This window comes from Monodon monoceros, unplaced genomic scaffold (genome assembly GCF_005190385.1).
Source record: "Monodon monoceros isolate NGI ecotype Baffin Bay Population unplaced genomic scaffold, NGI_Narwhal_1 Super_Scaffold_20, whole genome shotgun sequence".
In the NCBI taxonomy this organism is placed as follows: Eukaryota; Metazoa; Chordata; class Mammalia; order Artiodactyla; family Monodontidae; genus Monodon; species Monodon monoceros.
Genome location: NW_021703777.1, coordinates 48,683,584 through 48,695,474, shown reverse-complemented (window position 1 = coordinate 48,695,474; position 11,891 = coordinate 48,683,584). Strand labels below are relative to the sequence as shown.

The 11,891-nt window shown below is 43.5% G+C and overlaps 1 protein-coding gene across 1 annotated transcript in view; it reads right to left on the bottom strand.

Annotated features, from left to right (window-relative positions):
• Positions 1 to 3,940, bottom strand: part of ADAMTS3 (ADAM metallopeptidase with thrombospondin type 1 motif 3) — a 289,216-nt gene extending 285,276 nt beyond the window's left edge. The window contains exons 1-2 of the mRNA XM_029235930.1: positions 3,354 to 3,940; positions 2,019 to 2,046 (exon numbers count right to left, since the gene is read on the bottom strand). Of these exons, the coding sequence (XP_029091763.1) occupies positions 2,019 to 2,046; positions 3,354 to 3,422 (97 nt within the window). The 5' untranslated portion in view covers positions 3,423 to 3,940. The remainder of the gene's footprint in view (positions 1 to 2,018; positions 2,047 to 3,353) is intronic.
• Positions 3,941 to 11,891: the final 7,951 nt, after the last annotated feature.

The following is an 11,891-nucleotide window of genomic DNA, read 5'->3' as shown; positions in this document are numbered from 1 at the left end:
GGCCCGTGAGCCATGGCCGCTGAGCCTGCGCGTCAGGAGCCTGTGCTCCGCAACGGGAGAGGCCACAACACTGAGAGGCCCGCATACCGCAAAAACAACAACCAAAAGATACATGTTGGGGGCTTCCCTGGTGGCGCAGTGGTTGAGAGTCCGCCTGCCGATGCGGGGGACACGGGTTCGTGCCCCCGTCTGGGAGGATCCCACATGCCGCGGAGCGGCTAGGCCCGTGAGCCATGGCCGCTGAGCCTGCGCGTCAGGAGCCTGTGCTCCGCAACGGGAGAGGCCACAACACTGAGAGGCCCGTGTACTGCAAAAAAAGAAAAGATACATGTTGGGGCTTACCTGGAGGTGCAGTGGTTGAGAATCTGCCTGCCAATGCAGGGGACACGGGTTCAAGCCCTGGTCTGGGAAGATCCCACATGCCGCGGAGCAACTACGCCTGTGAGCCACGACTACTGAGCCTGCGCGTATGGAGCCTGTGAACCACAACTACTGAGCCTGCGCATATGGAGCCTGTGAGCCACAACTACTGAGCCTGCGCGTCTGGAGCCTGCGCCCTGCAACAAGAGAGGCCGCGACAGTGAGAGGCCCGCGCACCGCGATGAAGAGTGGCCCCCGCTCGCCGCAACTGGAGAAAGCCTTCGCACAGAAACAAAGACCCAACACAGCCAAAAATAAATAAATTAATTAATTTTAAAAAATAAAAAGATACATGTTGATGGCTGAATGCTATCAACTACAAATGACAAATGTCTCTTCATAGACATTGTATTTTCAATGCAGTTCTCAGTCACTTTCCTCCTGTCTGTCCTGCACTTCCTGTGGAGGTCTAAGCTTGTGGAGGAGTTCCAACAATGCTAAGCACTGAGTAAGAAGGGAGCATTCTGACACACGATGTTATATGGCTACAAACATATTCTGGGCCTGGATCTTGGGATCCCTCCATTAGTTTACAAGTATGGAATTCCCTGAACTCTCCACCATGCACTGCAGCAGGTTACTGTGTAACCTCTCAAGCTTCATTTCCTTCAAATCTAAAATAGGCACAATGTGTCCCTACCCCCTAGTGCAGTTGTGAGAAACAGATGACATTAGGCACATAAAGCAATTAGCACTGTGCCTGGCACACAGCACATGGGCAAAGATTTGTAACTACTTCTGCAGTAACAAAATCTTTTCATGTAAAAGATGACTTTACCATATCACCTGACAAATACACGATTTACAGAGACTGACATTCTGCCAAAAGGAAAATCATCTTTTAAAGTAACCCAAGTTAAATGTGTATGAAAAGACTGAATGGAGCCTGGCTTGACAGATGACTTTCAGTTTCTGCGTTCAGAACAAATACATTATTATAAACAGCTTCAAAAAAGACCATGGACTTTGGAGGACATGTTACAAGTCACACTCTCTGAGCCTCAGTGTCCTCACCCATAAAACGGGAATAATTCCCATATCGTCAGGCAATACCGAGGTTTTAGATGTTATCTGCAAAAGGCCTAACAGTATCTTACACATTAGTAGATAACTATTTCAAAGCAGATGGCATAAGGAAAGCCATCAGAGGGATTATTCAAAGCTGGAAAAATTTTAAGAGAAAACTTTCCATCATCTGTGCTTCATTTTTCTCTTCTTTGTAGCATTCTTACACTTTGTTTCTCTTCTAATCAGATTTGCTCCTCTTAATGCTACAAACGTTGATTTAATTTATCTCCATATCTTCTTCCAGTCCCTCCATCACCCTCCCAGTACCTACCAGTGGCTTGTCCAAAGACAGTTAATAAATCGATGCCTGAAAAGTCCGACTGCAGGAGAATTTTTACATCACTACAACTCAGCCCGAGGAAAGTGACACCCTCCTCCGGAAAGAGGAAGAGAAGAATAGAAATGTTACTGGACTACCAATTGTTTCTTTAACCATCAATGGGAGAAATTTCAGGAACAATATTTTGCTTCGCTTACTTCATTCCCTACTTTCTACTAAGATAAGAGTGACATCTGAGAACAAGGCTTACCTATTTGCACCATTTCTTCATTACCAGCCTGGAAAGGAGGGGGAAAAGTAAGAAAAAGAAACAGTTACTGGGTTTCATCTTATCACCTCATGCGTTTTATTTCTACCATTAATGCTTTTCAGGAGCTGGCTAATCAGGAGATGCTGGAGACCGGGACTGGTGCCTAAAGGCTGCACCTCAGTTTGTAGGAGGTTCTGTGACAGGAGCATGAGCCAATTCAATAATAATTTGGGACAGGGTGTCGTTTGCTCGTTTCAATTTTAATTTAACATTTATGAAGCCAGCAAAAAATAAATACTGACACTCGATATTCTCTTCTGAAAACTCCGGGTACTGGGTCAGGAGTAGAAAAGAAAGTCTCTGAATTTACACGTGCAAAAAGAAGTCTAAATCCTGATGCATCAGATTTGAGGTCAGGAATCCACCAGACAATTCTCTACTTTTCACCCTATGGTTAGACCAGGCAGACCCGAGACGCTACAAAAACTCACAGAGAAATTCTGTACCCAAAGTCCCACCGGCCCTGTGCTGATGTGATTTACTACAAACGGCTCGGCTCATCCCGCTGAGCCTTCTCAAGGACTCTTCCGAGAGCATCGGGCTTCACCTTGAGTCTCCAAAGGGCGGGGGCTGGGTCGAAAAGAAACAGAGCTGCACTCAACTTCGCTTTAAAAAGAGGAGGAGTTGTGCAGAGGGGGAGGGGAGAAATGCGGCCGGCGCCTCCAGCCTCTGCCCAGGAAAACGCAGGGCAGGAAACGTCCCCGGGCCCCCCTCCCCAACTGTCAAACCCCGGCCCTGCCGCGGTCCTCCCAGGACACGTGTCTACTGGATCGCTCCCTGTCCGGCCCAAGGACTTCCTGAAACCCCCACCTCCGGCTGCCCGAAAAAGCTGTGAGTCAGTGAGGAGGAGAGAAAGTCCCGCGAACCCGACTCCGGCTGCTGCAACCAGAGCACTGGGATCCCGGACCCAGCGTCCAGAACTTCATTCAGGCGCCCAGACCGCCCTCCGGAAAGAGGAAACCCAGATGGCCCGGCGAGGATGCGAATTGGCTGCACTTTGTCACCAGGAATTGTTCCGAATGCCGCAAAGTGAAGTCCTAGGTGTGACAAGCCTGGGCTCCCGAAGTGGGAGTCCAAACCTCCCGTGCCATTCAATCCCCCACCCCAGAAAGCCCCGCACGCTGCGCCCAGCCCTCGAAACACCGTCCGTGAATGCACCAGATAACAGGGAAGGGTGGGAGGGGGGAGGAGGAGAGAGAGGAGGGGAAAGAGGGGAGGAACTTTTTCGGGAAAAGGTTGGGTTTGAGTTTTTTATTGTTATTATTTTCCACTTACTTGTTCATCAGCTGAAGTCCTAACCTCTACCAGAGCGGCTGCTATCAACCAAAGTGACAGGAGAACCATCACGAGTCGAGTTCACTTTTCAACTGCTGGGCAAAGCAAATGCCCAGAGCAAACCCACCCCCCCTCAAAATAAGTTTCTTGAAAAAAGAAAAAGAAAAAAGAACCAAAAAATGCAGAATTAAAAACAAAAACAAACAAACAGAAGAAAACTGATCTTCCGTGCTTTGCTTCAATGAAAATGAAATCTGAGCTCTGAGACTGGCCCCCTTCGCTCTGCAGTTCTTCCCACTTCACCTTCTCACCCCGTCCTCCCAAACAGAGCGTGCAGGAGCGAGAAGGTGCTGCGAGCCGGGCATGGGCTGCGCCGGGAGAGGGGGAAGGGACGAGGGGCTTCCAACTATCTCCGCCCGAAGCGGCTTTTTCTAGGCTTTTCGAGCACCATGGGTCCCTAAGGTTAGCGCTGAGAATGCTTGGGTCCCCTGGAGCACAGCAGGGGGAAGTATTAGCGAGAGAGACGAGCGAGCGGGAGCGGGAGAAAGAAGCAGGGAGAGGGCGATTCCGCCGCTCGCACAGAGGTGGGGGCGGGAGGAGCCGGAGGGGAGGAGGAGGAGGCAGGCAGAGGAGGTGGGAGGAGTGGGCCGCTCGCCGGCTCCTGTTGCTCGCGAAGCGGCCGTATGCTCGCTGCCGGCGACCCGCGGGGCGCTAATAAGGCGGCCGGAGCCCCCCGGGCGGCCCCTCCCGCCGCGGCGCCCACGTCACGCGGGGCCCGGTCCCGCGCCCCCCGCGCCGGCCCGGACGGCCGGGGCGGCGCTGCCGGCGCGGGAGGAGCGGGGAGGAGTGGGGAGGAAGCCGACCGTGGCCGGCCCCAGGCAGGGTCAGGCTTTGAAGCCGCGCGAGGGGTCTCGAGTGGCCCGGGCTCGACACCCCCATCCCGGGATCTTCTCCTTCCCCGCGACATGGGCGAGGGGAGGTGGCGGGCCAGGGGAGCCACCGGCCCCGACAGGCGGGACCGGCTTTGAGTTAATTATAGGAAGGGGGAGGGTCTAAGGGTCGGTCCTGGGCTTTAGGAAATTCACCTCCTGCTCTACCTTCCCTGCTCTCCCGGCCGGGTCTCCCCGGAGGGAACCCCTGGAACCTCCAGGTCGTAACGACGCGGTCATCCTCCTTCCGGGCACCAGCCGCCTACCACGTTTTGTAGGGGTGGTTCCTACCCCCTTTCAGTTCTTGTTTATGCTTTATTAGTTTGTGTTAGTTTTAAACGATACCATGTCTCTTCCTTGAGTCACCCGGATGCTTCTGTTTATCACTAGAGTACACAGGCCTCAGCGTCTCTTTCTCTCCCCAAGATTAAGTTATCAAATGATTTCTGCCCTTTGTGGCCCAGAGCTTTCTGGGTGGAGATAGCACCAACCTGGGCTCCAGAGACTTGAGAAGGGTTTGCTGGAAGCCAAGCGCAGGCCCGCTTCCCTGGAGTAGACGCTTGTGGGCGCTTTCCAGGGAGCAGAGGGGGTGGAAAAGGAAATATTTCCAACCTCCACTGACCAGTTTCTGACACTCCCTCCCCAGAACAGACCATGAGAGAAGAGTGAATAGGCACAAATTTAGGTATAATTTTCAAGGCTTCAACTGGAAGGAGCCTTTCAGAGGCCTTCCTAAAATAAAATGTGTAGAAGCTTCTGTTTGTAGCTTCATGGATGCTTCCATATGTCATAGCTCCTTTTCTTTTTTAAAAATGGTGTGCGTTTGGAGGGAATACTTTGGTTCATTATTTAAAGTCTGCATCTTTAGCTTACACATGGCAGGGTTTGTGTTCACTGATGTGTTATCCGCTAAGTCTTCTCAGAATCTTATATACAGGACACTTACATGTTCAAGTGAGAAACCAAACAACTGAATGACCCCACCTAATAACATGGGGTATTACGTTAATTAGTTAGTCATTAGCTGGAATAATAATTAGACCTTAGCACTGAAGTATCTCTATATTACTTTTTCCCTTCAATTAAAGCCTTCAGCATTTTTGTAACCTATCATTCATTGACTTACTATCTGGGGGTGATTTGCTGAATTTTGTGCCTGGTTTTCTTATTTGTTAAAAAGAAATAATCCTCGTGTTCTATAAATAAAAATTATGTCAATTTATGCTGACAAGTAAAAGAATTATAGAGTACAAATCAGAAACCCTGCATTCTAGGCCCAGCTAACAGCTGTCTGACCTTGACAAGTCACTAAAACTCTATTTTGGTTTTGCCTCTATGAGATATTTCAGCTCCCAAATTATCTGATTTTAAGCAATAACAAGTACTGTATTTAGCCATGTGATTACTGTAGTCCTTCTTGTGTTAATTTCATAAAATTCAGACATTTGCTATCATCATAACTCCTGCATAACAAGCAATTCGTGTGACTTTCATAAAAGCAGTCTCTAGATGTTTTTGGCTATGACCATGGAAAGAAATGTATTTTATACTGTAACCCAGTAAAAATTTTCATGATTCAGTATTTATTACATGCAATAACCCTGATATTTTCTATCTTATTTGTTTTGCTTTGTTTTGTTTTGTTTTATTTCCCAAATACTACTCAGGATCCACTTCATTGATTTCACAACCCAATGAGTCCATGACCCTCATTCTGACAAACATTAGAGAGTATATAATAAGGTTTAGGTTTCTTGGATTCTAAATAAGTTGTTGAGTTCTTATTAATAAGACTCTCCCAATATACAAAGTTTCCCAAAGTATGTCCCGAAAATTAAAAGTTTCACCAAAAAAACAAAAAAGAATTCTCTGACAGTTTGTGAAATGCTCATATGAACACAATGAAATGGGTTTCTTTATTTCAGAACTTCCCAGGGACTTTAATATCCTAAGTGCATTGTGAGTGTTCAAGAGAGAGATGTAGTGCACTCGATCCTCCTACTGATGTGACCACAGAATGCTTTTTTCTCATGCTTTATCCTCTGAGGAACACACTTGGGAAAATGCCATTATGAAGACCAATTACTAAAGTAAAATGAACTTTGAGATAGGTAGGATTCACATACAGATTCCACCTCAGTTTTCTCAACTCTAAAGTCGGTTTACTAATGATGCTTCTGCAAAATGTTCATGAAGATTAACATAATCTTGCATGTAAACTGTTGAGCATGTTGTCTAGAACATAGTAAGGGCTTAAATGAAGATTTTCTTAGATGAATCTGTATGGCGTATGTATAGATAACCCACTGATAATGAAATATGGCAAGTTCTAAGAAAAGTAGGAAAATATAAACAACTAAAACATTATGAACTTTTCATTTTACCAGAGATAACAGTAGGAATAAAAGGCAAAGAAGTCACTGAGTTCCTTCCACAAGCTGACCCCTGCCTGCCTGCGGAGCATCAAATCCCCGCTCTTCCCTGCAGGCTTCTTTGCCTTCAGCAGCAGTGGTTTGTTCCCACATCCCCCATCCACACACTTGCTCATATTGGCTTTCCAGTCATAAGACCCTTCCTCTTCCTGTCCCCAAGTCAAAGAAAGGCAAATTCCAGGAGATGCTAATAGGTGCTCCACAAAATACTAAAGCAATACTTTGAGTATGTTTTCTTCCAAAGTATGTTGTAAGTAGAGAAATAATCTCAAAAGTAATCACATGTGTGTAGTCTCCGTAATTGTGAAATCATCCCCTTTAAGACTTAAGTTTCATGAAGTCGATTGATATATGGATATTTTAACCTGTGCATCCTTGTGTTGGCAGCAATTAACTAAGCAGAGAGGTTTGTGTGTGTGTATTTTCTGTTTGATGCTGTCAAGTCAATGTTGTCTATCTTGTCATAACTTGACATTTTGACACCTAATGTTTATTGTATACTAAACATAAAAATTTTTAAAACTTGTCATTTTTTACAGCAAATAATTCATTTATAGGTTCGTCGCTGTTTTTGCTGTTCACCTTTCCCACACTTTCTTTTTTACTGAGACTTTTTTTTAAGAGCAGAATTGAGGTTCGCAGCAGAATTGAGGGGGGAAAATACAGGGATTTCCCACATCCTCCCTGTCCCCAAACATGCCATAGCCTGCCCTAATGTCAACATCCCCTGAAATGTAACAGAAGAGTGGTACATTTGTTAGAACTGATGAACCTACGTTAACACATCATAATCCCCCAAAGTCCACAGTTTACGTTACGGTTCACTCTTATTTTTGTACATTGTGTGGGTTTGGACAAATGTATAATGACATGTATCTATCATTATAGTGTCATACAGAGCATTCTCACTGCCCTAAAAATCCTCTATGCTCCACCTACTCATCCTTCCCTACCCCTGGCAGCCACTGATCTTTTTTATAGTCTCCTTAGGTTTGTCTTTTCCAGAATGTCATATAGGTGAGATCATGTAGTGTGTAGCTTTTTCAGATTGGCTTCTTTCAGTCAGCAATATTAATTTTCCTCCATGTCTTTTCACGGCTTGATAGCTCATTTCTTTTTAGCACTGAATAATATTCCATTGTCTGAATGTACTACCATAGTGTATTCAACTACTGAAGGACATCTTGGCTGCTTCCAAGTTTTGTCAATTATTAATAAAACTGCTAGAAACATCCTTGTACAGGTTTTCATGTGGACATAAATTTGCAACTCCTTTGGGTAAATACCAAGGAGCGTGATTGCTGGATCATATGGTAAGAGTACTTTTAGTTTTATAAGAAAATGCCAAACTATCTTACAAAGTGGCTGTACCATTTTGCATTCTCACCAGCAATGAATGAAAGTTCTTGTTCTGCAACTTAGCCAGCATTTGTGCATCTGTGTTCCAGATTTTGGCCATTATAATAGGTGTGCAGTGGTATCTCACTGTTGTTTTAATTTGCATTTTGCTGATGACATATGAGGGAGAATATCTTTTCATATGCTTATTTGCCATCTGTATGTCTTCTTTGGTCAGGTGTCTGTTAAAAGCTTTTGGCCCATTTTTTAATTGGGTTTTTTGTTTTCTTATTGCATTTTAAGAGTTCTTTGTATATTTTAGATAGCAGTCCTTTATTTTTTGCAAAAAATATTTTTCAAATATTTCCTCCCAGTCTGTGGCTTGTCATCCTTTTGACCTTGACTTTCAGGGAGCAGAAGTTTTTAATTTTAATGAAGTACTTTCCCACACTTTTAATATATCTAATGACCTTTGGACAATATTGATTAAATAGACTGTCATTTTAAATTTTTTCCCTATGGCCAAATAGATCTGAAAAATTCTCACCTTTGTTCCAAGTGTAAGTACAAAACTTTATTGCATCATAATTGACTAGATTTATATCCACCTCCCTCTCTAAACTGCAGCTTCCTTGAGGGCATTGACCTCTGCTTTACTCACTTTCAATTACAAGTTTCTAGCACAATTTCCATCCCATAGAAGTTGCAGAGTACTTTAAATACTACACCCTGAGCACATCCAGGGAAAATTATGTCCTTTTTTCCCAACCTGGTGTTGAGCTTTGTTCCAGGTCCTAAGGATCTCAACATCTAGAACTAACACAGGGAAACATTAGAGTAGGTACATGGGACTGACCATGATAGGACCATGAAAGCTAGACCTATCGACAGTCTTCTCCAACTCTCCACCCCCTATAGCCTCAAAGAACACAGCTACAAGACTTGCAAAATGAGGAAATGGGGCTGATAACAGCACACATAGAATTAATTTGTTGATCATTGAGGACAAGAATTTTCCTCTCACATGCAACCCTCCCCTGTTTTATGTAATTAATACTGATTTTTCATTTGTGGATCAGGGAATCAAGTATGCTGTGTATACATTATTTTTAATATTATTATTTCTTTAACCAAGGCATTAGGTTGATTAGGAATTAGGATGCTAACATTTCATACTCATAGGATAGAGCCTGGCACATAGCAAGCACTCAAAGAATATTTGTTGAATGAAAGAGGGAATGAATATTTACTGTCTCTACTTAACAGAGTGAAATGAGTATGTTTTCTTTTCCCCCTACTATCAATGAATAAGCAATTTCCATCTTGGACCTTTTTCACAAGAGTTTTTGGACGTCCCATTGAAAGAAAAAAATATTAAACAGGAAAATTTATGAATACAAGGATCAAGAAATTAGAAATGGAAAAGCCTTACTAGGTCATCTAGTTCATGCTTTGGCTAGTGGTTGAGGCAGTGTTGTTCCCACAGCCTTTTCCTTCAGAGGAAAACCAATATCTTACAAGGGTAAATTTGGACTTTAGGATTTTTTATTCAATCCTTTGCTTTTAGAAGAATAATTCCACTATGGGGCAAGACTTGAAGAAAAATTATTTCTCATTTTCCTTGATTTTCCTTTTTTTTCTTGATTTAAGATTGTTCATTTCACCCTTATCTTTGACTAACACTCTAAATAGCTTAACAAGTGGCTTAACAATTAATATATTTAACTGTTTATACCCAACTAACATAAACAGATAATATTATCTACCTTCCATTGTTTTTATAATTTTTCTCTTTTTCCACAAGTTTTTGGAATATTTGTGCTTGGAAACTCTGAATGATAATAGAAAATCAGAGTCTTCCTAGGGTTTAAACAGAAGTAAGGGAGCAATTAAAATTTAAAATTCTTCCAAATGTTCCTTGATATGATTCCAGAAGGGTTCCTGGACCCAATTCCAACTTGCATGTGTGTGGAGCCTTCCCCACACCAACAAGCAATTCCAGGGCACCAGCAGGGTGTCCAAGAATTCAACTCAGTTCTGACACTGTCTCCCCAGAGAGAGCATCAGATTCCACACGTAAAGGGCTCAGTCCTCAATACTGTCCTCCGCTTCAGATGCCAATCTCAAGCCCAGGTTGTTACCTGTGCTTCTAACTGAAGGGCTATAAACTGGAGGTTCCTATGACCCCCTCCAACTCAGGATGCCAATCCCAAGTACAGGTTATTACCTGCACTTCTGACCTACTTACTATAAATCAGAGGTTCCCATCAACTTCTCAGGTTCCAATAATTTGCTAGAATGGCTCACAGAACTCAGGAAAACCTGTTTACTCACTAGATTACCATCTTATTATAAAAAAGGATATTAAAATATATGAGTCAACAGTTGGATGAAGAGATACCTAGCACAAGGCATAGGAAAAGGGCACGGAGCCTCCAAGCCCTCCTCAGACCCACTCTCCAAACCCTGTACTTCGGGGGTTTTATGGAAACTTCATTACATAGCCGTGGTTGATTAAATCATTGGCAGTTCGTGATTGATTCAACCTCCAGGCCTTCTCCCCCATCCCCAGGTGGAGTGGGGTGAACTGAAAGTTCCTCTCTAATCATATGGTTGGTTCTCCTGGCAACCAGCCCCCACCTTTGGGTGGGATCCAAAAGTCACCTTCCCCAAAGTATTCTGAGGAACTAAGGATAAGAGACCAAATTTTATCCCATTGCTCCTTGTGCTCAGGAAATTCCAAGGTTTTTGGGAACTGTGAGCCAGGAACTATGGATGAAGACCAAATATATATTCTCCCTATAAATTACACAATGGCAATGACATAACCTAATAGTTATAGCTATTTTATTAGAGAAGCCTTTAGAATTATCATCAGATTACTTTGCATTGATGCCATGATTTTCCTATGTTCCTACGTAAGGAACCCTAACATAGTGGAACTCCAGATAAAATAGATGAGAATTTAAGATTATTGAATATAGTCGATGTATTCTCATGGAGAGGCAGGGGTTCAAAATCATACATGTGACACAGTGTTTTTCACATAGCAGACCATTCAATAAACATATGATAAATTTAATAAAATAGTTAACTGACTCCTACTAATTATACCAATGCTTGTATTTTGAAGTGCCATCAAACTGTTAACTTCAGAACTATGCGTTGTTTTTTATAACTGTCGATTTAATGCTACAAAACATTTGGGAGGTACCTCATGGTACCTTTTGTACTGTGAATTACCATTTAAAAAATATTAGAATAGGATTCCCAGGACTCCTATTCTAGGAGTCTACTGGCACAGTAGTTAAGAATCCGCCTGCCAATGCAGGGGACACGGGTTTGAGCCCTGGTCTGGAAGATCCCACATGCCACGGAGCAACTAAGCCTGTGCACCACAACTACTGAAGCCCGCATACCTAGAGCCTGCGCTCTGCAACAAGAGAAGCCACTGCAATGAGAAGCCCATGCACCGCAACAAAGAGTAGCCCCTGCTCACCACGAGAGAAAGCCCGTGAGCAGCAACGAAGACCCAACGCAGCCAAAAAATAAAATTAATTAATTTTTAAAAATAAACTAAATTTTTTAAAAAAAAGAATAGGATTCACCATTTTCAATGGAACTCAATAGGATGTTTTGAGGGAGAGATCCAGCAAATTAGCAGTTACTGTTCATAAATTGGATTCTCTTATAGGAGGAGAGTGTAGATTACCTTCAAGTCAGAAATTTAGTTAAGTGTTCTGAATTTACACTAGAGTCAAAACAAGATGGAAAGGGTTTCTATGGGGGAAAAAACTATGTTAAAATTACATTTGAGAGACTCCCTCCACTTAAGTAAG